Here is a 27930-nt window from a genome sequence, read left to right as displayed (position 1 = left end):
GAGAATTTCAGAAACTGCTGATCTACTGGGATTTTCACGCACAACCATCTCTAGGGTTTACAGAGAATGGTCCGAAAAAGAAAAAAAATCCAGTGAGCGGCAGTTCTGTGGCCGGAAATGCCATGTTGATGCCAGAGGTCAGAGGAGAATGGGCAGACTGGTTCGAGCTGATAGAAAGGCAACAGTGACTCAAATTGCCACCCGTTACAACCAAGGTAGGCAGAAGAGCATCTCTGAACGCACAGTGCGTCGAACTTTGAGGCAGATGGGCTACAGCAGCAGAAGACCACACTGGGTACCACTCCTCTCAGCTAAGAACAGGAAACTGAGGCTACAATTTGCACAAGCTCATCGAAATTGGACAGTAGAAGATTGGAAAAACGTTGCCTGGTCTGATGAGTCTCGATTTCTGCTGCGACATTCGGATGGTAGGGTCAGAATTTGGCGTAAACAACATGAAAGCATGGATCCATCCTGCCTTGTATCAACGGTTCAGGCTGGTGGTGGTGGTGTCATGGTGTGGGGAATTTTTTCTGGGCACTCTTTGGGCCCCTTGGTACCAATTGAGCATCGTTGCAACGCCACAGCCTACCTGAGTATTGTTGCTGACCATGTCCATCCCTTTATGACCACAATGTACCCAACATCTGATGGCTACTTTCAGCAGGATAATGCGCCATGTCATAAAGCTCGAATCATCTCAGATTGGTTTCTTGAACATGACAATGAGTTTACTGTACTCAAATGGCCTCCTCAGTCACCAGATCTCAATCCAATAGAGCATCTTTGGGATGTGGTGGAACGGGAGATTCGCATCAGGGATGTGCAGCCGACAAATCTGCGCCAACTGTGTGATGCCACCATGTCAATATGGTCCAAAATCTCTGAGGAATGCTTCCAGCACCTTGTTGAATCTCTGCCACGAAGAATTGAGGCAGTTCTGAAGGCAAAAGGGGGTCCAACCCCTTACTAGCATGGTGTACCTAATAAAGTGGCCAGTGAGTGTATATTTATACACCTCAAAATTGAGATTGTAACACCAAGAAGGAAAAGTCATGGAATTATGGCAGGATGGATACACATGTTAATGATATGCAATTGATGAAAAGATGGAAACAAATTTGTCTAAATATCTTGATTTATTGATTAACAAGTTATGAGCGCCACACACAGAAATGCACGCACTTACACGCCTTAGCCGCTATCAATTATATTATTAATTACTGTCTGAAGAATGTTGTTCTATACTAAATGCACTTGGGAAAATCATGAAGATTTACTGCTAGCAGGTCTCAATTGATGTTCCAGATGTGCTTGATGCCTTAGACTTGATATATGATGTCCAATTTCACTTACAGTACAGAATGGATCAATCTTGCAAACTTTAGCCATAATGACATGTTCTTCTTAGAAAGAAAATGCTTTCCTCTGGTAACCATTACAAACAAGCCACACTTGTTCAGGATGCTTTTAATTGTACTGTAATGAACATGAGCATTTAAGATGCTGAGACCTTTAGCGTCTGAGCTGTGGCTCTTGGATTCTTTGCAAGTTCTCTCAGCATTGCATGGTCTGCCTTTGGGATAAATTTGCTAGGACATCCACTACTGGAAAGATTTCCAACGTTCTTGAAGGTTTTCCACTTGTGACCAATCTTTCTCACTGTATAATGATAGACTCCAAGTACTTTTGAAATGGATTTACCTTTTGCCTATTGATAGGCAGCATCAATTGCTAATGTTCATTGCTGATGATTTTTCTTTTTGGCATTGTGTTAACACATACCTGAAGGCTTCAAACCAGCAATCTGCCAAAACTTTTGCTTTCACAGAGTTGGTCACACTTGCTAATGAAGAATAAATCAAGAGTATTTAGCTAGAAGCACCTGGCTGCTTCTTACCCTCTTAATTCCTACAGTGTGAAAGCTGTATGAGTGAAATTTATTTTTCAGACACTACTTTTGGATTTGGACCTAGTTTTTGTTAAATAAATTATGACACGGCGTAGTTTGTCATGTGTTGTTGTTCACCTGAGGTTGTATTTACCTAATTTTAAGACATTCTCAAGACAAGAGGTTTTTTTTAAGTTCTGAAACATAAAACATAGACTTTAAAGAGGGTGTACTTAATTTTTCCTAATACTGTAGACAGATGGATGGCTATAAATAGAAAGCAAATAAATTATAACGTTCCTAAACATAAAACGCATACAAACACTATCAGCATGTGATTTAGTAGCAGTGCTCAGTACTAACATGTTGATCTGAAGAGTATTCATCTTCAGGAGAATGATGGCATACGTTTTACCTTTATTTAGGTTACCTCACTGCATAACTTTCTTATTCTTTGCAAATATGTGGAAACTCTAAGTAAAATCTTGCTGTATTATTTTCCATCCAGTGTAAATTGATAATCCCATGATAATGTATGAACAGACTTAACAGCCACATCAAAATTACATTGTGATGTCAGATTGCAATAATCTCTGGTTTCATAAAGGTAATGGAAAACTAACGGCTGAAAGTGAGAGAACAGCTGGGGCCATTTTAACTATTTCCTTGATTTACTATCTTTCCATGCAAATCACTGATGTCATAAGTTTCAGAGAATGCCCTCAGCGGACACCAGATGTCAGAACATATGTCCTGTTCTTGAAGGACTTTAACCAAAAAAACTAGATGCCTAAAAATAAATATCATGTCTTTAATTCTAAGTTTGCCCAAGACAGTAAAATTAAATCTGTTATGACTCGGTATGAAACATGTTCTGCCTATTTTGTCATTTGGTTTCAGAAACTAGAAGTATGACACAAAGTGAAATAAAGTGAAGAAATGATCTTGTGCTGTAACTGAGCCCTATTACTTCATATAGCAACACATCTTTATAAATCTTTTCCAAAAAAAAACCAGCTCCAAAAGGATCTAAACTACTACTCTTCAAGGCAAGAGTACAGACTTTGTTTGGACAGGATCTAATGTCAAGCACTTGAGTGCATCTTCTCATCTACAGTACTTGCTGTCAATTAAGAAAGAGGAGGTTAAGGATAGATGAAAAACAAGTTGTTGGAGAGGTACACTGAACAGTTTACTCCAAGGGTGCACCAAGTGCCTATGCTCGGTTTGAACAGTTACAACCCTGATGAAAAACAATACGCTTTGAAATGCATTATTTTGCTAACTTAAGCTACCGTACTTATCAGTGAGTGATGTTATATGCAAACTCCAGGAACTTGCACATGTGATTATTTAGAATGCTATGGGCCGAGGTGCCCTGGAAGCAAACACGGGAAATCCTAGGAGACTCCAGGATTGCGCACACAACTCTGCACCTTGGCTCTGCATACACATACACTTCAACCAGTAGACTTTACCAAAATTCTGCAAGACTATTCTAGCTTGATTCCATAGGAAAAGCAGTCGCTGGCCTATTAGGTGAGACTATTCATAGAATCAAAGAATGTTACAGTTGGAAGGGACCTCAAGGGTCATCATGTCCAACAATATACTCAATGCAGTATAGACTAAGCCATCTGTCCAGCCTCTGTTTGAAGATTTCCATTGAAGGAGAACTCACCACCTCTCGTGGCAGACTGTTCCACTCATTGATCACCCTCACTGTCAAAAAGTTTTTTCTAATATCTAATCTGTATCTTCTCCCTTTCAGTTTCCTCCCATTGCTTCTCGTGTTTTCATGTGCAAATGAGAATGATGATGATCCCTCTACACTGTGACATCCATTCAGATATTTGTAGACAGCTATTATGTCTCCTCTTAGCCTTTTTTGCAAGCTAAATATTCCCAGATCCTTTAACCGTTCCTCGTAAGACATACTTTGCAGTCCGCTCACAATCTGGGTAGCTCTTCTCTGAACTTTTTTAATGTCTTTTATAAAATGTACCCAGAAGATGAGGTCTGACTGAGGAGGAGTAGAAGGGGATAATTATTTCACGTGATCTAGAATCTATTTTTCTCTTTTTTTTATCAGATAAATTTTTATTGAACATAACAAAGCTTAGAACAGATATTACATGACAATACTTGTTTTACAACATTACAGTAAATCCCATCCCCCCTTCCATTACACCCTCCTTGAAGACCTTTCCCAGTGCAACCAACACTTCATCCATTATTAACAATGTCCAACAATATTTCACCCATTACGCTTCACAGTTTATTGTGAGTTTTACGCTATAATAGTATATATCTATTTACATATTTAAAAAATTTTAATTGTTCAACCAATCATATGATCGGCCATGTTATAAAAATCATGTCTACTATGTTTGAAACTAGATCATGAAGAAGACCTCGGTCGAAATGCGTTGACCAGTTTCTGTTTGCAGTGTACCCGACAAATTGTGCAAGATTATGTTTTTATTCAAGTTGGATTAAAGATTATATCTTTTAGCTGCCCTCAGCATTGCTGGATTTGTTTTCCTTTTGTTCAGTATATATCGATGTTATTCTAATTAATCCTATCCAACCATGGCTGCCATAATTTATGGAAGTATTTCTGTTTTTTCCTCTTGTTGTAAATATTTCTTTCAAGTTGAATTATATAGTTCGTTTGGGCAATAAATTTGCGTCTGGACGGAGGCTCCTCTCTAATCCAATATTTTGCAATCAATTTTCTGGCAATAAACAATAATCTCGCAATTGCTATTTTGGTCATGTCTGTTTTTATTTCCTCAACGTGTACCCTAATATACATGTCAGTGGGTCCCTAGGGACAGTGCACCTATACACCATTCCAATATGGTTCAACACTATGATCCAAAAGGAGGACAATCTGGGACAATGCCAAAGCATATGCAGTATGTCTGCCTGAGAATGCAAGCACCTTGGGCAGTCAGAATTAGACTTCAACCCTGTTTAAATAGCATATCAGGGGTTCTATACACCCTGTGGATCACATACAGCTGTAACATTCTCCCAAGCTCACTCATGGATATCTTGGGTACATATTCCAGAATCGATTCCCACCTATCGTCGTTTCTCTCTCCCAAGCCTGTCTCCCACTTTTTTCTCGCTTTGGTAGGGTGTCCTCTCAGAAAGGCGTGCAGCAGGTCTCTATAAACTTAAGATATCGCCCCTTTTCTTCAACTGTTTTTAAGTATAAAATCTAACGTGAGGTCTATTTGTATTTCTATAGGCCCTCTTCTACCTTGTGCCTGAAATGCATGCTGAACCCGTATATATTGAAAGAGATTTAGCCTTGGGAATTGAAATTCTTCTTGCAACATTTCATATGATTTAAGCTTCCCTCGGTAAATCAACTGATAGATCAGGCCAATACCCATTTCTTTCCACTCACCAAATCCCTTCATATTACTGAACGCCTGAAAATAGATGTTATCCCAGATAGGTGAAAACCTAGTAAAGTGAGTTACCCTTCTAATCTGCTTGATTTTCTGCCACATCTTATGTATTAGATTTATGGTATGGAAATGTGACACCCATTTCTTGAAGAGTCCCGCCTCCAGTCCCATGCTTAATGGCAAAATCTTCATTAAGTGCTCCAAACTAACAGATACTTGTGCCTTTCCCAGTCTCCCCCCAGCCCTTGATATGTTGGCTTTGTGCAGAAAGAAAGTATAACCAGGGATTTGGGAGCGCTAGGCCTCCCTCCTTTTTCGGTCTCTGCAGTGTTTCCTGTTTAAGTCTCAGACTTGTCTTACCCCACACTAATTCTCCAAAGAGTGATTTTATCCTGCAGAACCTGCTCACTGGGATCCAGATGGGGGAATTATGTAACACATATAACAGCTGCGGCATCACAATTATTTTGAGGAGATTTACTCTGCCCACCACCGATAAATGTAACTTATTCCACGCTGTAATTTTAGTGTGCAGTCTTTTTAATAAAGGGCATAAATTAAGTTCCACAAATGTTGTCAATGGAAGAGCTATATGAATCCCTAAGTGCTTAACTTGTTGGACCACCTTTAATTTGGTGCATAGCTCCACCTCCCTGCACAGTTGTAAGGGGGTGGCAGGTCAACTCAGGTGTGCCCCTGTGCACCTTATATAAATGTATTCTGCATTTGTTGTATATGTCATGTCATGTAAATCAAAATGTCTTATATTGTATTGTGATGTTCCCCATTAAATGGCTGTATGAGTTAGGAACAGTCAACAGTTAATATTATGGGCTGGGCCAGCAGTAGAGTGGGAGCAGGAAACTGCTGCTTCCAGTTCAGTAAGCCCAGGTACGTCGACCAGGGAAGACGTGTACTGCAGAAGGGGCATTGCCAGACTCCCGGATGGCAGAGATCTGTTGCCCCGGACAAAAGACTTCCACAGACTGAAGGTCTATAACACAGGCCTCCAGGACTTTGGAAGGGCCTTCGCGGAAGGGGTCTCAGGTACCCAGGTTCCATAGATTGGACTACTGTAAACAGTGAACTTCGGCTGCTGCGGCCGCTGTGGATACAGCCGCAGTAAGTGTCAGGGAGAGAACAGAAAGCCAGTGTTGAAATTATCTTTTTGTCAATCCTTCATTGTTGTTCAATAAAAGTTAATTTCCCCTGTTGTAGTACAGTTGCATTCTTGGACCCTTAATTGCCCGTACTGCTGTGACCAGAGGAAAAGAAGGTAACCTGTTGGGAATGCTGTGTCATTCCTGTCTATCTATGTATAAAGGACCAGGAGTACTCGCTGCCCGTTTGCTCAGCGGTCTCTGTCTATGTACTGTGCCTTTAAATAACTCGGCCATAACTACCCCCCCGGTTGCCCTTGTTACACAGTCGCCTGTTGTGAGTTCATTTTTCCCTTCACCGTTGAGGTCTGATGAACTCCCTACTCTGGTGAAGGAAGGTAGTGAGGCTGATTACCAAACACCTGGGCAGCTAGATGATGACTGGGTGGCTGGAATTGAGGACTGGATATAAGGCAGCCAACGCCCTTCTGCCTTGCTGGTGATCCTGCTGGATTCTTGGAGACCAGTCTGATTCCTGCGTCTCAAAGCTAAGTTTTTCTGCTCTGCTTTGTACACTTCAGTTTTGTTTTTGTTTTGCCTTGTTTTTTGGGAGTTCTGCCATCCTGGGCCGGGGGTGAGCTGAATTCCATTTTTGTCTCTGATCTGTTGATCTTTTGCTCTGTCTTCAGAATATACCTGAGTGCTGATATAGTCTTTTGAAGCCTAGCGACTTCAGGGCCTGTTTTTCCTATCAGTCGGTAGGCACATTTTGGATAGGGTTTTTGCGGATGGCAGACAGCAGCTTTCCTATCCTGTCCTATTTAGTTAATTTGGGCCCCATCATTTGCTCAACCTATCTTTCTATCTGTGTTAGTGTTTTCATCTTGCTTCACCGTCATTATATGTTGGGGGCTGCCTATTGCTTTGGGTTCTGCTCTGGGGCAGTTTAGTTTTTCCCCTTTCTGTCTTTAGGCTATGTAGTTCTCCGGCTGTGATCGAGGGGTCTAGGGCACCGTAGGAACCCCCCACGGCTACTGCTAGTTGTTGTGGATAGGTTCAGGGGTCTGCAATCCGATAGCTGCCAACCTCTCTGGTTTTTCTGGACTTAGCTAGTATTTTGTTTTTTCCTCCTTCGGTGACTCATCATAGCAGAATCACCAGCCATACCGCAGATCCTAGGGTACTCAATAGCAGGAGAGAATTGTAAAAAAGAAAAAAAAAAAAAAAGTGTGTCAGAATTTTTTTATTTGTGCATATTTTTTCCTCTATATCTCTGAGGCCGTAGGGGGAATTTTTCTCTCAATGGAGATGAAGCAATTGTCTGATCGTGTGGAGCAGCTCGCTGCTGAAGTGCAGGGAATTTCCGCCTATCTTGCTCATTCACATGCTGCTGAACCAAAGATTCATACCCCTGATGTGTTTTTTGGGGATCGGTCTAAATTCTTGAATTTCAAGAATAATTGTAAATTATTTTTTGCCTTGAAGCCTAACTCGTCGGGGAACTCCGCGCAGCAGGTTAAAATTGTCATCTCTTTGCTGCGCAGCGATCCCCAGGATTGGGCGTTTTCTTTAAAACCTAATGATCCTATTCTGAATAATGTGAACGCATTTTTTCAGGCCTTGGGGTTGTTGTATGATGAACCTAATGCTATTGATCAGGCTGAAAAGACCCTGTTGGCATTAAGCCAGGGTCGGGATTCGGCAGAGTTGAGCTGTCAAAAATTCCGAAAATGGGCGGTCCTTACTACCTGGAATGATTGTGCCTTGGCAGCCCTCTTTCCGAAGTGTTTGTCAGAAACTGTAAAAGATACTATGGTGGGATTTCCTGTTCCCTCTGGTCTTGACGATTCTATGTCATTAGCCATTCAGGTGGATCGGCGTTTACGTGAACGCAAAACTACTCGAGAGATCTTGCCACCTGTTGAACAAATGTCTGAACCTATGCAATGTGATAGAGTTTTGTCTAGGGCGCAACGTCAGGAGTTCAGAAGGCGTAATAAGCTGTGTTTTTTTTGTGGAGATGCCTCGCATATTATTTCTGTCTGCCCTAAACGAGAGAAACGTTGTGCACACACGTTTTCTGTGGGTGGTGTTCAACCTAAGTTTCTTTTGGCAATTACTCTGATCTGCTCCCTGTCCACATTTTCCGCCAAAGCATTTGTGGATTCGGGAGCAGCTCTGAACCTGATGGACATGGATTTTGCTAAACGTTGTGGATTTCCTATGACACCTCTGCGGACGCCTATCCCTTTGAGGGGTATTGATGCTACTTCTTTGGCAAAGAATAAACCTCAGTTTTGGACCCAGGTGGTAATGCGGGTCGCCCCAGACCATCAAGAAAATTGCAGATTTTTGGTGTTGCATAATTTGCATGATACCATTGTTCTGGGGTTTCCCTGGTTGCAAATCCATAATCCAGTTCTGGATTGGAAATCTTTGTCTGTGGTGAGTTGGGGTTGTCGGAGTGCCCTTAGTGATGCTCCTGTTTTCTCCACCTCTCCCCAGTCGCATGATGTTCCTGACTATTTGGCTGACTTTTATGATGTATTTAGTGAGAATGAGTCTGCGTCTTTGCCTCCTCATAGGAGTTATGACTGTGCAATTGAGCTGAACCCGGGGTGTAAATTCCCCAAGGGTCGGCTTTTCAATTTATCTGTACCCGAGCACGAGGCTTTGCGATCCTATATTAAGGAGTCATTGGAGAAGGGTCATATTAGACCATCCTCTTCACCCTTAGGTGCTGGGTTTTTTTTCGTGGCTAAAAAGGATGGTTCATTAAGGCCTTGTATTGACTATCGTGCCCTCAACAAAATTACTGTTAAATATCAGTATCCGTTACCCCTGATTTCTGATCTATTCTCCAGAGTTAAAGGTGCTTGCTGGTTTATCAAGCTTGACCTCAGGGGGCGTATAATCTTATTCGCATTAAGCATAGGGATGAATGGAAGACGGCGTTTAATACTCCGGAGGGACATTTTGAGTACCTGGTGATGCCTTTTGGGCTCACTAATGCCCCTTCTGTCTTCCAGTGCTTCATGAACGATATATTCCGAGACTTTGTGGATAAATTTTTGATTATCTATCTGGATGATATTTTGATCTTCTCCAAGAATTGGGACTCTCATGTGGAACATGTTCGGACTGTGTTCCGGATTTTGAGGGAGAATTCCCTGTATGTCAAGGGATCGAAATGCCTTTTTGGGGTACAGAGGATTTCATTTTTGGGATTTATTTTGTCTCCGTCAAGTATTGAAATGGACCCGGCCAAGGTACAGGCCATTTATGATTGGGTTCAGCCCACCTCTTTGAAGGCCCTCCAGAAGTTTTTGGGTTTTGCTAATTTTTATCGGAAATTTATAGCTAATTTTTCTGGTATTGCCAAGTCATTGACTGATTTGACTAGGAAGGGTGCTGATGTGCTGAATTGGTCTCCGGAGGTTGTTTCTTCCTTTCAGGAGCTGAAGCGAAGATTCACTTCTGCTCCGGTTTTGCGGCAACCTGATGTCTCACTCCCGTTTCAGGTGGAGGTGGACGCTTCTGAGATTGGTGCAGGAGCGGTGTTGTCCCAAAAAGATCCTGTGACATCTAAAATGAATCCTTGTGCTTTCTTTTCCCGAAAGTTCTCCCCATCCGAACGTAACTATGATGTGGGGAATCGGGAACTGTTGGCCATGAAATGGGCATTTGAGGAGTGGAGACATTGGTTGGAGGGAGCCAAACACCAAGTCGTGGTCCTTACTGACCACAAGAATTTGATTTACCTGGAGTCGGCCAAGCGCTTGAATCCTAGACAGGCTAGGTGGGCCTTGTTTTTCACACGTTTTGATTTTGTAGTCTCTTTTCTTCCGGGCACTAAGAATGTCAAGGCAGACGCCCTCTCTACGAGTTTCCTTGCTGATTCTGCTGTTGTGACTAAGCCTGCTACCATCTTAGGCGAGGGGGTAGTTCTTTCTGCCATCTCGCCCGATTTGAGACGTGCTCTGGAAGAGTTTCAGGAGGACAAACCTGAGCGTTGTCCCAGTGGAAAGTTGTATGTTCCTGACCAGTGGAGGAAGAGAGTGATGTCTGAAGTTCATTGCTCTGCATTGGCTGGTATTTTTGGTACTAGAGATCTGGTGAGTCGGTCTTTTTGGTGGCCCGCCTTGTCTCATGATGTCAGGAATTTTGTGCAGTCCTGTGGGACTTGCTGCCGGTCTAAACCTTGTTCTCGCTCTAGTGGCTTGTTGATGCCTTTGCCGGTGCCCAGGAGGCCATGGACCCATATTTCAATGGATTTTATCTCTGATATGCCTGTCTCTCAGAGAATGACTGTTATTTGGGTGATTTGTGATAGATTCTCTAAGATGGTCCATCTTGTACCACTCCCTAAGTTGCCATCTTCCTCTGAGTTGGTGCCCTTGTTTTTGCAACAGGTGGTTCGCTTGCACGGGATTCCTGAGAACATTGTATCTGACAGAGGAGTTCAGTTTGTGTCTAGATTTTGGAGGACTTTCTGTTCCAAGCTGGGAATTCAGTTGTCCTTCTCCTCTGCGTTTCACCCTCAGACCAATGGGCAGACGGAGAGAACAAACCAGACTTTGGAGTCGTATTTGAGATGTTTTATTTCTGCCGATCAGGATGATTGGGTTTCATTTTTGCCCTTGGCCAAATTTGCTTTAAATAATAGAGCTAGTTCTGCCACTATGATGTAACCTTTTTTTTTGTAACTTTGGGTTTCACTCTCGATTTTCTTCAGGGCAGGTGGAGCCTTCTGCCTGCCCAGGTGTTGACACTGTGGTGGAGAGAATGCACCAGATCTGGGACTAAGTAGTGGATAAGTTGTCTCTCTCCCAGGAAAAGGCCCAGCGGTTTTCCAACCGGCGTAGGACCGTTGGTCCCCAGTTTAAGGTGGGTGATATGGTTTGGTTGTCATCAAAAAATATCGCTATGAAGGTGGCTTCTCCTAAGTTTAAGCCTAGATTTATTGGACCTTACAAGATTTTGGAGATTATTAATCCGGTCTCTTTTCGGTTGGCTCTTCCTGTCACATTTAAAATGCATAATGTGTTTCATAAGTCCTTGTTGAAGAGGTTTGTTGAACCAGTAGTTCCTGTGGTGGCACCTCCTGACCCTGTATTGGTTGAAGGTAACATGGAATATGAGGTAGAGAAGATACTGGATTCCCGTCTGGCTAGACGGAGACTCCAGTATTTGGTTAAGTGGAAGGGTTATGGTCAGGAGGATAATTCCTGGGTCTCTGCCTCTGATATTCATGCCGAAAGATTGGTGCGTGCCTTTCATCGGGCTCACCCGGATCGCCCTGGTGGCATGGATGAGGGTTCGGTGACCCCTCCTCAAGGGGGAGGTACTGTTGTGAGTTCATTTTTCCCTTCACCGTTGAGGTCTGATGAACTCCCTCCTCTGGTGAAGGAAGGTAGTGAGGCTGATTACCAAACACCTGGGCAGCTAGATGATGACTGGGTGGCTGGAATTGAGGACTGGATATAAGGCAGCCGACGCCCTTCTGCCTTGCTGGTGATCCTGCTGGATTCTTGGAGACCAGTCTGATTCCTGCGTCTCAAAGCTAAGTTTTTCTGCTCTGCTTTGTACACTTCAGTTTTGTTTTTGTTTTGCCTTGTTTTTTGGGAGTTCTGCCATCCCGGGCCGGGGGTGAGCTGAATTCCATTTTTGTCTCTGATCTGTTGATCTTTTGCTCTGTCTTCAGAATATACCTGAGTGCTGATATAGTCTTTTGAAGCCTAGCGACTTCAGGGCCTGTTTTTCCTATCAGTCGGTTGGCACATTTTGGATAGGGTTTTTGCGGATGGCAGACAGCGGCTTTCCTATCCTGTCCTATTTAGTTAGTTTGGGCCCCATCATTTGCTCAACCTATCTTTCTATCTGTGTTAGTGTTTTCATCTTGCTTCACCGTCATTATATGTTGGGGGCTGCCTATTGCTTTGGGGTCTGCTCTGGGGCAGCTTAGTTTTTCCCCTTTCTGTCTTTAGGCTATGTAGTTCTCCGGCTGTGATCGAGGGGTCTAGGGCACCGTAGGAACCCCCCACGGCTACTGCTAGTTGCTGTGGATAGGTTCAGGGGTCTGCAATCCGATAGCTGCCAACCTCTCTGGTTTTTCTGGACTTAGCTAGTATTTTGTTTTTTCCTCCTTCGGTGACTCATCATAACAGTCGCCTCTCCATCTATTGGCAAAACACACGACTTATCCCAATTAATGAGTAGTCCCATGGGCGGACATACCACCTGTGCAGCCTATGCGGCTGCACCGGGGCCCAGAGGCTCCAGTGGGCCCCTGCAGGGCGGCAAATAATGAGGGAGATCTGGTCTGTTTTTGTGGGCCCGAGACTCCCGGGGGCCCTGGCCAGATTGCCCTCAGGTGCGGCAGGCAGGGAGCGATCCCAGCAGCTTCGTTGCCTAAAAGAGAAAATAGCAGCATAGCGGAGCTGCAGGGATCTGTCCTGCTTCCTGCCTGGCGCCCGCTCTAACTGTCTCTGACACAGACAACAGCGCCGCTGGATGACGTCATCATTCAGCGGCCGGCTGTGCCAGAGAGGAAGCAGTCGGAGGCGATGATGCTGTGGAGAGCGTATGGACAGGTGAAAGGTTCTGTGTGGGTTTTTTTGTATGTACATGTGTTGTGTGTGTAGAGATGAGTGATGGTGTGTGTGCATGCGTAGCGCTGTGGGGGAATGTACAGAGGTGAATGTTGCTGTGTGTGTATGTGTGTAGGTGGAGGATAAGGCAATGATGGGGTGATGGGGAGATGGCAATGATGGGGTGATGGGGAGAAGGCAATGATGGGGAGAAGGCAATTATGGAGGTGATGGGGAGAAGACAATGATGGGAGTGATGGGAGAAGGCGGTGATGAGGAGAAGGCAATGATGGGGGTGATGGCGAGAAGGCAATTATGAGGGTGATGGGGAGAAGGCAATGATGAGGGTGATGGGGAGAAGGCAATGATGGGGGTGATGGGGAGAAGGCAATGATGGAAGTGGTGTAATGTACAAGGATGGGGATGTTGGGAGGAGGAAATGATGGAGGTGGCAGAAAGGGCAATGATGGGGGTGGGGTAGAAGGCAATGATGGAGATGGGGAGAAGGGAATGATGGTGGTAGTGGAAAAGACAATGATGGGAGTGGTGGGGAAGGAGGCAATGATGGGGGTGGTGGAAAGGGCAATGATGGAGGTGGTGGAAAGGGCAATGATGGAGGTGATGGAGAGGGCAATGATGGGGTGGTAGGGGAGATGGTAATGATGGAGGTGGTGGAAAGGCAATGATAGGGTGGTGGGGAAAAAAAAAGCAATGATGATGGGGTGGTGAGGAGAATGCAATGATGGTGATGGTGGAAAGGGCAATAATGGGGGTGGTGGGGGCGGAGGAAATTATCGAGGTGGTGGAATGGGCAATGATGTGGTGGCAGGGGAGAAAGCAATGATAGTGGTGGGGGAGAAGGCAATGATGGAGGTGGTGAAAAGGGCAATGATGGGGTGGGGGAGAGGACAATAATGGTGTGAAGGGTTAATACTAAAATCAGAGCTTAAGTTTCACTTCTCCATTTCTCTGTAGGTTTCGTTTCTTAATTTTTGTTGCTGTAAGATACATTTTTGTAATTGGCATGGGCTGTCATGAAACCAGACTGTTCTCATCAGGTGCAAAGATAAGGGAGGCGGGAGTGTAAAACTCTGAAGAATATGCCATTATACTACTTTCTACGCTATCTATGTACGGACATATATGTAGTTTCCGGTTTTCTTGCAATATTATTGGCTTATAAAGTGAAATGATTTTATTGGTAGTTGAGAACCTTGCATAATTAAGCAAAATATTATAAAAGAAGTGACTACAATAAATGGGTTACCGATCTCTTTGGATCGTCCCATACACCTTCATTTGGTCATTTGATTTGCTAGCAACACTCTGTGGAATAATTTGGACATCACTGGCTCAACCGTGAAGGGTTAATTTAACTCTCTCCCTATCAGCTGGCCACCCAACGTGGGGCCCCCAAACAGGGACGCCTCTGCCCCTGGAGGACAACAAGACAAAGGACCTTCGGAGCGGACACAGGTGTTGGAAAATTGGGACTGATCATCCCCCACGGCAACCACGGTAAGTTGGCAGTTATACTGTTCAGACTGACCGTTTGGTGTGGTTTTCCTGTGCTTGTTGCTGCAAAGAGGATCTGAGGTTTGTCCCCGTGGTGGGGTGATTCATGAGTGGAATCATATAGACTCCTCCGCTTTACCATTTACAAACCCCTTCACCTTCTGCGATCTTCTTATTTTGGCAGATAATGGCTCCACAGCTAGGGCAAATAGCAACGGGGACAATGGATACCCCTGTCTCGTACCTCTAAACAGGGGGAAACTTCCCAACAGTTTATTATTCACTTTAATTCTGCCTGTTGTAGAGGAGTACAGCAATTTTACCCACGAGGTAAACCCTTGCCCATACCCAAAGCGACACAGCACCGACCACAGGTAGTTCCATTTCATGCTGTCAAAGGCTTTATGTGCATCTAGAGACACCACCACTCTCTTACCCGCATTTACAGCTGGAATTTGCATGTTTAAGTTTAGCCTCCTTAATTGACAGCAGTGGATTTATTTGGCATGAAGCCAGATTGGTCCGAGTGAACTACCTTGTCTCTTATTCGGATTAGTCTGTTCGCCAGAGCCTTGGCCAGTATTTTAATATCTGCCATCAAAAGTGACATTAGTCTATATGATTCCGGCAACTGTGGATCTTTTTCAGCTTTGGGAATGACCACAGCAATGGCTTCCCTCATAGATGCGGGCAACACTCCCCTTTCCAATGCCTCATTAAATACCCAGCAATTTAGTTATTATTTCCTCAAAGAGGCTTTTGCATACTTCAGCTGGGATGCCGTCTGCCCCCGTGCCCTGTCCCACGCCATGGAGGCCAAAGCCTCTCCCAATTCCTCCCCTGAGAGCGGTTTGTCTAGCTGATCTCTGTCTTCATTGCTAAACTTAGGTAAGTGGCCCTCCCTAGGAAAGCATCAATCTCCCCCTCCACCTGCTGGGACTGGGAGGAGTATAACTTCCTGTAAAATCCCCTAAAGACTTCTATTATTTGCTCCCCCTGTGTAACTACACTGCCATTCTCTAGTTTTAATGCATATACATGTGCCGTATCCCGATGCGCAGAAGCCACCACAGAGAGCAGATTTCCTACTTTTTCACCCTCTGCATAGAAAGTTTCTTTTTGAAATGCCCTCAACCTCTCTGCATTGTGCAAATGTAACTTATTTACCTCCTCCTCAGCAGCGTTCATGCGGTTTTGCGTATCCTGTAAACGCTGGTTACTCAACGCTACCTCCGCTGCCCTAAATTCCTCCATTACCGCTATATCAGTGTTTCTGGATGTGGTCTTATGCCTTGATATGTCTCTGAACAAAATCCCCTTTAAATATGTCTTCATAGTGTCCCAAACAATGTGTTGCTCTGCACTACCCTCGTTAAGCCTAAAAAATTCAGCGACCTCATCACCAATCTTTAGGGAAAAAAAGGAATTGATCCTGCTTCCAGTATGCTTTGCCAGCAGTTGGCTATTTTTTCACTAACTAGGTGCATTTCCTGAAGGCATATCACCAAGGGCCTCTATTGCATAATATACTGTTTGTCTCATGTTATTAGATAGGCTTCTGACATTTCAGCACAAGATTTTAACCCTTCCTCCAATCATAGTCAGTGATATCAGTATTTCTTCTCCCCCTTTTGGTCTCCAAACCCTCCGGTATCCTCTCCCTAACACCTATCGCCCCTGATTCCCCATTTTAAAACTCAACTTAAACTACCCTTCAAACTTCCCCAACCCTCTCCCCACAAGAACTTTATCAACCGTTTGTTTTAATACCTATACCACCCTCTCTACATGAGAAAGGGTAACGCCTTTCCACAACCTAGCAGTTATGAGGGTCTGAGATTTCGGACACTTTACTACTCTTCTAACTAACTCTCCACCCTTTTGTCTCTCCCACCCACCGATGACAGAATAGAATGCCTAAAAAAACTGGAGTCTGAACTGAGAAAGTAAATTAATGTGTATGCACAATGTAAGTGCATATTAACACATGACCATTAACCAGAGAAAGCAAAAAGCACAAATATCCTGAAATAAAAAGTAAAAATTAAACTGCAAATAATGCATAAAGCTAATGATAATAATAATAAGGGTATTTAGTAAACATAATTTTGATCAAAATAATCTACAAGCCATCCCGCCACGTCACGGCAACCCTGGTGGGACAGTCCTACTCTAGTATTTAAAACCTTTTCACTTGCCAAGTGACGTGAATGTGAACAAGGATCGAGGGACTGACCCACTAGTAAAAGTATAGGCCAGGCTGGATGGCTTTCCCAGCTCAGAAAGAGGGCGGTCACACCCTTATATGCACTGAATGCACAATGAAATGAATAAAAAAAACTGGAGTCTGAACTGAGAAAGTAAATTAATGTGTATGCACAATGTAAGTGCATATTAACACATGACCATTACCAGTATTGACACCCCTCTAGCCTAGGCTGAGAATGTCGAGTGACACGCCTTCCTCACCCATCTCTTCTGTAGCACAGCTATTTTTTCACTAACTAGGTGCATTTCCTGAAGGCATATCACCAAGGGCCTCTATTCAATAATATATTGCAATATTGCTGTTTGTCTCATGCTATTAGATAGGCCTCTGACATTTCAGCTCAAGATTTTAACCCTTCCTCCAATCATAGTCAGTGATATCAGTATTTCTTCTCCCCCCTTTTGGTCTCCAAACCCTCCAGTATCCTCTCCCTAACACCTATTGCCCCTGATTCCCCATTTTAAAACACAAACTACCCTTCGAACTTCCCCAACCCTCTCCCCACAGGAACTTTATCAACCGTTTGTTTTAATACCTATACCGCCCTCTCTACATGAGAAAGGGTAACGCCTTTCCACAACCTAGCAGTTATGAGGGTCTGAGATTTCGGACACCTTACTACTCTTCTAACTAACTCTCCACCCTTTTGTCTCTCCCGCCCACTGATGACAGAATAAAATGCCTGTTGCGCCGCTGAACACAACCATCTTCGTCCCACAGTACCAAAGAACAATTATCCCATAACCATTCAAATTTTACAGTCTTAATAACAATTAACCCTCAAACAAACAGAGCCTTCTTCAGCGGGCCCCATCTGTTCCAATAGGTTTGACATTCTGATCCAGCCAATTTGTCGCCTCCTCAGGGGTCAGAAAAAAGTGTACGCCTCCCATGGCCACCACCCTTAATATGGCCAGACAGATACATCATTGAATAAGCCAAACCCAGTCCCCGCAGTCTCCTCTTGAACGCTCCGAATTTCATATTGAGCTTTTGAACTGCCGCGGAATAGTACGGGTATATAGATGTCCGGTTGCCATCAAAAGTTATGTTTGCCATGTCTCTGGGCCTTCTAAGTAAGATATCACAGTCTCTGTAGTTTAGGATTTTTGCCAGGATACATCTCGGGACCGACCCTGGGGGTAAGGGTCTTAATGGTACTAGATGAGCCCTCTCCACTGCGAACAATTTTGTAAGGCTGTCTCCTCAACTTTAGTTTTCAGCCATGATTCAATATAATCAGTGGGGTTGTTCCCTTCTACATTTTCAGGCGCTCCAATTATTCTTAGGTTGTTCCTACAGGATTGATTTTCAAGATTGTCCGTTTTAAATTCCAGCTCCGAGATGCGCTGGACATATTTTCTCTCCCTTTTTAACATTTTAGCAATCATATCCTCAGCACTGCCTACATGCTCCTCCACCACCTCCGTCCTCTCCTCAGCTTTCTGCATGGCAGTACAGAAATTAACCATTTCACCCTTTAAGCCATCAACCTGCAGGGTCAGGGCAGTGAGTGCAGATTTGCAGAATGTCACTACTGGGAATACATCCTTCAGTGTTGGCTCCGTCATAGCTGCTTCACATAAGTCTACAGGATGTTCACTGTGTGCAGGGGCTTGTGAGGCTGCTGCAGTGGGGAATGTGCCACACTTATCCTGTGACTTATCAGCACACATGGGGGTCTGATGAGTTGTGGGGCTGTACTGTGTCTGGGACTACTCTCCTTTCAACTCCCCTGTGCCCTGCACACCTCCAGCCTTGACCGCCTCCTCCTCTGCTGACCCAGTGCCATCTTGGGTCTGAGTGCTCCCCTCCATCCCCAGCTCTGTCTCCTGCGCATCCTCTGAGCCTCGGATGCAACCTCGGACTCTTGAGCAGCTGTGTCATGAGTTCGGCGGCGCCTCCGTTCAGCCCTGTATTCGATATGTGCAGTGGGAGAACTCTAACACACATCCTCTCACATGCCTTGCTAGGCCATGCCCCCATCTATGCTATCCTAGAACTGTGTTGGCCTTTTTTGCTGCTGCATCACACTGTTGACTGTTGTGCAGTCTGTGATCTCTTAGAATATCCAAGTCTTTTTCACATGTGCAGTTGCTTAGTTCTATTCCTCCCATTCTATAGATGTAATTTTTGTTTTTCTTGCCCATATGTAGAATCTTGCATTTCTCCCTGTTAAATACCATTCTATTTATCACTGCCCATTGTTCAAGTTTATCTACATCCTTCTGAATCCTTTCTCTGTATTCTCTAGTGTTAGCTATCCATCCTAGCTTTGCATTGTCTGCAAATTTGACTAGTTTACCCTCAGTTCCCTTATCTACATCATTTATAAAAATCTTGAACAACACTGGGCCAGTACAGAGCCTTGTGCTACCCCACTTGAAACACTTTTCCAATTGGATGTGCAACCATTCATTACCACTCTTTGAGTACGATCACTGAGCCAGTTATGAATCCACCTAGACGCAGCCTTGTCAATCCCATACTTGGTCATGTTTTCAATAAGGTTAGTATGAGATACTTTATCAAATGCTTTGCTGAAGTCAAGATATACTATATCTACCGCATTTCCCTGATCCACACAGTCAGTGATTCCATCATAAAAGGAAATTAGATTAGTCTGGCATGACTTGTTTGCTACAAACCCATGCTGGCTCTGGTCAATTACTGTATTCTTATCTAAGTACTTACTGTATATACATTCTGTTTAATAATTTGTTCAAAGATCTTTTCTGGTATAGAAGTAAGGCTCGCTGGCCTGTAATTTCCTGGCTCCGTCTTCTTTCCTTTTTGAAGATAGGGACAACATTTGTCCTTCTCCAATCTTCTGGGATTTCTCCAGTTTTCCGGGATTTTTCAAAAATTCACACTTTTATTTATCGCAAAATGTGTACTCTGTCATCTTTACGTCTAAAGTTTTGATTGCTTTGTCCTGCACTGATAACTGAAACTTTTAATCTCTTACGCTATGGTTCCTCCTCTTATTATTTTTAGTTTTATTCTCTTCATTAAGATAACACATGCAGAGGGGAAAATAAGTATTTGATAAACTGCCAATTTTACAAGTTTTCCCACTTACAAAGAATGGAGAGATCTGCAATTTTTATCATAGGCACGCTTCAACTGTGAGAGACAGAATCTAAAAAAATCCAGAAAATCATATTGTATGTGTTTCACATAATTTGCATGAAATAAGTATTTTATACAATATAAAAACATAACTTAATATTTGATACAGAAACTTTTGTTTACAATAGAGAGGTCAGACGTTTCCTGTAGTTTTTGACTAAGTTTGCACACATTGCAGCAGGGATTTTGGCCCACTCCTCCATACAGATCTTTTCCAAATCTTTCAGGTTTTGGGGCTGTCGCTGGGCAACATTGAGATTCAACTTCCTCCAAAGATTTACTATTGAATTCAGGTCTGGAGACTGGCTAGGCCATTCCAGGACCTTGAAATGCTTTTTACGGAGCTACTCTCTAGTTGCCCTGGCTGTTTGTTTCTGACCATTGTCATACTGGAATACCCAGTCATGACCCAACTTCAATGCTCTTACTGAGAGATGGTGGCCAAAATCTTGTGATACATGACTCCATTCATCCTCCCTTCAAAAAAACGCAGTCTTCCTATCCCCTTTGCAGAAAATCATCCCCAAAGTCTAATGTTTCCCCCACCATGCTTCACGGTTGGGATGGTGTTCTTGGAATTGTACTCATCCTTCTTCCTCCAATCACGGCGAGTGGAGTTGATACCAAAAAGTTCTATATTGGTCTCATCTGATCACATGACCTTCTCCCATGCCTCCTTTGGATCATCCAGATGGTCATTGGTGAACTTCAAATGGGCCTGGATGTGTCCTGGCATGTGCAGGGGGGCCTTGCATGCCCTACAGGATTTTAATTCATGGCGGCATGGTATGTTACTAATGGTACTGTTTGTTACTGGGGTCCCAGCAATTTTCAGGTTATTGACCAGGTCCTCCTGTGTAGTTCTGATTCCTGACCTTTTTCAGAATCATCCTTATCCCACAAGGCGAGATCTTGCATGGAGCCCTAGACCAAGGAAGATTGACAGTCATCTTGTGTTTCTTCATTTTGTAATAATTGTGCCATCAGTTGTTGCCTTCTCATCAAGCTGTTGCCTATTGTTCTAAAGCCCATCCCAGCGTTGTGCAGTTATACAGTTTTGTCCCTGCTTTCCTTAGACAGCTCTTTGGTCTTCCCCATGGTGGAGAAGTTGGAGTTTGTTGACAGGTGTCTTATATACAGGTAACAAGTTCAAACAGGTGCAATTAATACAGGTAAAGAGTGTAGAGGAGGAGGGCTTCTTAAAGAAAAACTAACACGTCTGTGAGAGACAGAATTCTTGCTGGTTGTTGATCAAATACGTATTTCATTCAATAAAATGCAGTTTATATGTTTAAAAATCATACAATGTGATTTTCTGGTTTTTATTTTTAGATTCTGTCTCTCACAGAAGTGTACCTACGATAAAAATTACAGACATCTCCATTCTTTTAGGTGGGAAAACTTGCAAAATCGGCAGTGTATCAAGTACTTATTTTCCTCACTGTAGGGCTCGTACAGAACCTTCAGCAGCTATCATTTTATTAAACAAGCACTAGTGTATATTTGTCTATCCTTAACTTATTGTTTTTAAAGTCTGCTCTCATTTATTTCCATCTTCATTTGAAGCCCTTTATTTCAGATCCTTACCTTTGTTGTAGGTTCCAATTTCAGTGCCTGTTTGAGGACAGTCATGGCTTCTTCATAGTCACCTCTTTCTGATAAGACCTGATGAGAACAAAAACAAGTGGCAATTTATATTGATATTATGAAAATTGTTCATACTTTACGACTTAAGGTAGTGTCACACTTAGCGATGTACCAGCGATCCCGACCATCGATATGACGCGGTCAGGATCGCTGGTACATCGCTAAGTGGTCGCTAGTGAGCTGCCACACAGGCAGATCTCACCAGCGACATCGCTGGGGACGGGGGTCGCTACTTACCTGTCAGACGCGGCGATCCTGCGTCCTCCCGCCCGGCTCCACGCGTCGCTCGTCGTTACAGCAGGAAGCGCCGCAGGAAGCTGACGACGAGAAACAGTCCAGCCTGTACTCGCGCGATCAGCGATAACCAGCGGGGGAGCGGGTTGTAGACATTCAGACATAGCGATATCGCAAGCAATATCGCTATAACGTCACAAGTTAAAGCGATATTGCTAGCGATATCGCTTAGTGTGACAGTACCTTTAGTGTCCAAAGAAAATTCTTAATCTGTAATGCCACACAAATTAAATATCATGGCATCTCATTGATAAGACAACTTTGCGGTCTATTCGATGACCAAGCTGTGTGTTGGTGAATTCATTAGGCAGATAATTAATTACCTAAACTTTCTTAAGTTTAGCAATGGAAATATTCAACTATATTCCCTCAATAAGGTGGAACTAAAGATTTGTTGGTGCAATGTAAGAAAGTGTCATCGACCTTTGTACAGAATAGTGGATGAACCCTTTCGGACTAATGTATTGGCACCAACTAGTGTTGAGCGATACCTTCTGATATCGGGAAATATCGGATTGGATTGGATCGGACCGATACCCAAAAAGTATCGGATATCGCCGATTCCGATACCGGAAACCAATGCAAGTCAATGGGACAGAAATATCGGAATTAAAATAAACCCTTTCTTTCCTTGTAGGTTAATTCTACATGAAGGAAAACAACTAAAAATAATGTAGAATGTATTGGGGGAGGTGGAGGAGACATTAAAGGCATAGAGGTTTAGCCCAATCAAATGGAATAGCAGGAATTAATTTTTTTTAAGACGTTCGGAGTTACAAAGATATTGACTGTGTTAAAGGGGTTGTGTAGCAATAGAGGGAGACGTTCAGAAAAGGCACATGTTGGCGGAGTGTTGGAACGGAGTGCTTCATCTAGCTTGGAGGTTGACTGAGCCCCTGACCCAGAGGACATGGCATGGATGCGGGCACCTGTATGCACAACAGACTGTGAGTAAAGCTTTGGAACTACATGCCCTGGTGTCCTTCAGTTATTCCTGCACCAACACACTCAGCACTGCTACATCTCTGTGCCTGGCACTGCACCATCTACGTCTCTTCACTACCTCTCCATCTACACTGCCCTGGGACTACAGCCCTACCTGTGGAGGGCCACAACATCATTGCTGCACCACACCATCTGTCCCAGAGGATCTGTCTGCAGCGTCGGCTTAACATCTTCATTGCCGAACACCACAGGTGAGGTCACGAATCATTCACTCATAAACTTTAATCATCATTCACATGTTTAACATTTCCCTTTTACAATGGATGCCCAGGGCCACGGACGGGTCACAGCTACCGTGACATCTCCCATTGAAACCAACGGGCCCGGTACCGAGTACCCCACCAGCCCTGGCGAGCGATCCAACTTGGCGGAAATACATAACAGAACAGGTTGTCTGGGCTTTTCACATAATCTCAGTGCATATCTAGGCTGCAGAATGCTGACAATAAGTAATTTACCTTCTGTAGCTAGTCTGCACAGTCTCCAAGATATCATCTCTTGCTTCTAAGATAAACGTCCAGGGGGGAGGTGTTCTGGCATTGAAATGAGAACTTGTCGTTTCCTCCTCCCTCACTAGTTTCACTTTCCATAGATCACTGTTCAGCGCGTGTCTGGGGGAGGAGCAGCTGGGTGGTCTGCTCGCAGCCAGTCACAGCCATGCCATTAGTTAACATGCCTACATGCCTAACAGGATGTGCCCACACTTCTTAGGATTCCTTATTGGCCGAATCAAATCAAACTGGCTCATAGCATTATGGGAACTTCCGATTCCGGTGTTTGATATGCAAAAAGTATCGGAACTCAGTATCGGAATTCTGATACCGCGAATATCGGCCGATACCCGATATTTGCAGTATCGGAATGCTCAACACTTGGCACCAACCCATGACTATTTGGATTCTCCTTAGATAGCCATTCTGTAGTTAGTTTATGAACCTTTAGCATATTTTATCATCTTACCTTGTATTACTTAATTTTTACACTATCCCAGCACATTGCAGAACTTCATCATTGCATGGTAAATGAAGCCTAAAATGTAACCATCATTAGTAAAAGTACATCATTCTAAAACTAAGTTCATCATTAAAGGGAATCTGTCACCCCTTTTTTGAGATATACAGTAATATAATGATATCATTCAATTGTGTGTCACATAAGGATTCTCTTAGTACTTTTGCTTCCCCCTGACCCTGCACCTTTCATGCATAAATACCTTTTTTATATCGGTTCAGATGTATGTAAACTGCCGCTGTCCGGTCCGCTGGGCGGGGCTTATTCACCTGCTCCCCCCCTCCCTGTCTTGCTCTGCGCATTTCTTCTTGTGTAGAGCAAGACACGGAGGAGGGAGCAGGCGAATAAGCCCCGCCCAGCGGACCGGACAGCGGCAGTTTACATACATCTGAACCGATATAAAAAAGGTATTTATGCATGAAAGGTGCAGGGTCAGGGAGAAGCAAAAGTACTAAGAGAATCCTTATGTGGCACACAATTGAATGATATCATTATGTGATATCTCAAAAAAGGGGTGACAGATTCCCTTTAACAGTCGCCGATAATTACTCATGAGAAGACGTTGAAATATACTTTTCCAGAGCTCATATAGACTTAATACTAATCATAGAGAAAAAAACATTACTTATATGGTTTCTTGTAGTCACATGTAAAAGGTTGAGATGACATTACCTTGCCTTTCCTATAAAGTGCCTTTGCATTGTCTTCATCCATCTCTAGGACCGCATTGCAGGAATTGAGAACGTCATCATAGTGATGAAGCTTTAGCTGTGTGGCTGCCAGGTTATTAAGACATTTGATTCGATGTTCACGAATCTCCTCTTCTTCTTCTGAGCTCAGTGGGTCTGAGTAATACAGATAATGTTGTGAGTCATAATTTTGGAGAAAAATGTATGAAGGTCCCTCGGCATGCTCATGACTACTTACCAGCATGCCGAAAATAGCAATGGCCAGAAAGTGGCACCTATAGACACGGACTCTGGGTGCACAGTATACTTAGGCTTGATAAAAGTATCATGATAAGATAAGATATTCCTATAAACTACTTTTTCCAGACATCTGGAGTCAGCTCATATAGACAAAAGAGTTGATGTGATGTGTACACATACATCATCCATTCATGTCCCTGTACTGTATACTGCAAGATGCTTCAAAATACACATCAATGTTGCTATGACATGCAACATTTAATAAATGCATTTCACTGAAATATTAGCAAGTTTTGCTTTTATTCGTTCGGTTTACTTAGCCATCTTGTAAAATACAGTATCATTGCTCTTTTCTCTATGCAAATACTTTGACGTGAAATAGAACATGAAAGTAGCAATCATTAGAAGAAACTAAAGCTGCGGTTTTTAGATAATGGGCTGAAAGATACACTTGGCCCATCGTACCATCATATAAAATGTAAATGGGATAATAATATTAAAGAGAACCTGTTGCCAAGTCAAAAGTGTACAGGTTTTGCCCGTATTTTATTCCTGCTGCTCTCCTGAGAATACTGCTTTTTTTCTTGCTTAAAATCCACCATACCTTTCTAGACAAATGTATAAAACAAATTATCAAGGTTTAGTGACATAAGCTTAAGATTTATTCCTGTGCAGCATTATCACTGTTTGCATGTCCAGGAGGTTACAGATGCATTTAGAAAGTAGTGCATTAAGATGACATCCACAATATAAATCACGTGTGAGCAATGCCTTTATCACATAGCGATACTGTTGCAGAACCTGTTTGTCAGTAGAAAGAACATGATTCTTAATGTCAGCCACAGTATGAATGCACCTGGCACAATCCTGCCTCCAAGCAATGCTATCCACAAGGGCCCTCAAAAAAGTGCTAGCCATTCTGACTTCTTTAATAGTCACAGCTTCATTGTGCTTCCAAATTAAACTGAGCTTTTCTTACATCAGTCACCCATATTTTCCTCTTATGTGCAAAAGGATAACCTACGCAGGAGAACCTTCCTGCCAAAGCAAGGCATGACTGATTGCTTCTGCTAGAAGTGTAAAGCCCCCGTCACACACAGCGATCTCGCTAGCGAGATCGCTGCTGAGTCACAAGTTTTGTGACGCAACAGTGATCTCACCAGCGAGATCACTGTGTGTGACACTTATCAGCGACTGGCCCCCCTGCCGGGTATCGCTGATCGTGCCCGAATGGCCTGGACGTTTTTTGATTGTTGATCTTCCGCTGGCCAGCATGCATCGCTGCGTGTGGCAGGCGGGAGATCAGTGAGCTGGAGCCTGGTAACCAAGGTAAACATCAGGTTTCTAAGCGCCGCGCGGCGCTTAGAAACCCGATGTGTACGTTAGAAACCAGCACGCTGGTGCAGGGAGCTGGTAACCAAGGTAAACAGCGGGCTTAGAAACCCAATGTTTACCTTGGTTATCAGCTCCCTGTACCAGCGCGCTGGTATCTAACGTACACATCGGGTAACTAAGCGACGTGCGTCGCTTGTTACACGCGTGTCACTGGTGCTGATCGCTGGTGAACCTGCCTATTTGGCAGCTCACCAGCGATCATGTAGCGACATACCAGCGATCCTGACAAGGTCATATCATTGTCGGGATCGCTGGTGCATCGCTATGTGTGACGGGGCCCTAAGGGGGTGAAGTGCAGGAAGAGCCAGGAGAGGGCTACCTCCTCTGCTCCATGCCTGGAACCATTGAACAGGGCAGCAGGTTCCCCGGGGGACAGAGGAGGGGCTGAGCACAGGAAGCCAGCAGAGAGCGGGAAAACAGCGCAGGCTTTCCTCAGAGCAACCTGGGCAGCAGAAGGGGGAGTACGCTGACGCGGACTGGGAAAGAGACAGAGCTCCTAGTCACAGAGAAAAGACCGGGGTACCACGCACAGAGACGGCAGACCGTGAGTACGTGAGGCTGTGCACTGTGGAGACAGCAAAGGTGCGCCCTGACCCCTGTGGACAGACTGAGACCTGCAGAGAGGCGGAGGCCTGTATAGAGAATGAGGCTAGAGCAGAGACCGTAGTCCATGACTACGTAAAGCTGGAGTGTGCAGGGTCTGATGAGGTGTGTCCTGACCCCCGTGGGAAGTCTGTGTCTAGTGTGAAGGCGGCAGCTAGTGTGAAGGCAGCAGCATGTGTAGAGTCAGTGATCCGTGCTGAGAGATCTAACAGGGGACGGAGTGTTGTTTCCCCTGGGAGAGACTGTGTGCTGTGATAGGACTTACCCCTGCAAAGAGACTGCGCCCAGTGACAGGGCTGTGACCTGCTTAGAGAGACTATACCACGTGCCAAGTTCCGGTGACCCTTGTGTTAATGCAGAGCCCCTGATTCCGGTGGGAAAGCACCGCTGTGGAGTTGTAAAGAAGGACTTGGAGCATAGGGGATATCGTTTGTCTCATGCCCCTCTGTCTCCCGCAGTAACCCCACATATTCCGGCTGGACATTGTTAAAGGCACAGGATACAGAGAACTTCAGACTACAAGCGCTGCTGGTGATTCGGCGCCTTCGTTCAATCAATCAAGACCCCTGTAGACTGATAAGTTCCCCATAGGAAAATTACCGTTATTATTTTTCAATACCGTTCATGCTATTTGGCTGTTTGCTTAATTTGTTTTTCATGCTATATTCATATCTACACCGTTATTTTGCCTGTATAACTCCCCGTAAATAAACCTCCCCTTTAACTGTTGGTCCATCTGCTCTGTGGTGACATACTAATTCCTGCACGTTATTACAGAAGCACAAAATGCTTCTGCAGCACTGCACATGTCTGTATGGTCAGCTCTTGGTGACATCAGAAAGCAGCAGTTATCATTTAATTATTTATATATATATGTGAATAGTAGAAATGTAGTTATTAGTGATGAGTGAGTGTGCTTGTTACTCGAATATTCTGAGTATGCTCGGGTCTTCTCCGTGTATTTTGGGCATGCTCTGAGATTTAGTTTGTGTCGCCACAGCTGCATGATTTGGGGCTGCTAGACAGCCTGAATACATGTGAGGATTGCCTGTTTGTTAGGAAATCCCCACATGTATTCAGGCTGTCTAGCAGCCCCAAATCATGCAGCTGAGGCGACATAAACT

The 27930-nt window shown here is 44.0% G+C and overlaps 1 protein-coding gene across 1 annotated transcript in view; it reads right to left on the bottom strand.

Moving 5' to 3' along the window:
• The window catches only part of LOC141084133 (peptidyl-prolyl cis-trans isomerase FKBP8-like), a 146970-nt gene that overhangs the window by 57765 nt on the left and 61275 nt on the right, over positions 1-27930 (bottom strand). The window contains exons 5-6 of the mRNA XM_073568605.1: positions 24552-24724; positions 21510-21587 (exon numbers count right to left, since the gene is read on the bottom strand). Coding sequence (XP_073424706.1) covers positions 21510-21587; positions 24552-24724 — 251 coding nt within the window. The remainder of the gene's footprint in view (positions 1-21509; positions 21588-24551; positions 24725-27930) is intronic.

The sequence above is a fragment of the Dendrobates tinctorius genome, unplaced genomic scaffold, assembly GCF_039654945.1.
Source record: "Dendrobates tinctorius isolate UK_male_01 unplaced genomic scaffold, ASM3965494v1 ptg000022l, whole genome shotgun sequence".
Classification (NCBI taxonomy): domain Eukaryota; kingdom Metazoa; phylum Chordata; class Amphibia; order Anura; family Dendrobatidae; genus Dendrobates; species Dendrobates tinctorius.
The sequence above is the reverse complement of the archived record's forward strand: the minus strand, read 5'-3'. Positions and strand labels throughout refer to the sequence as shown.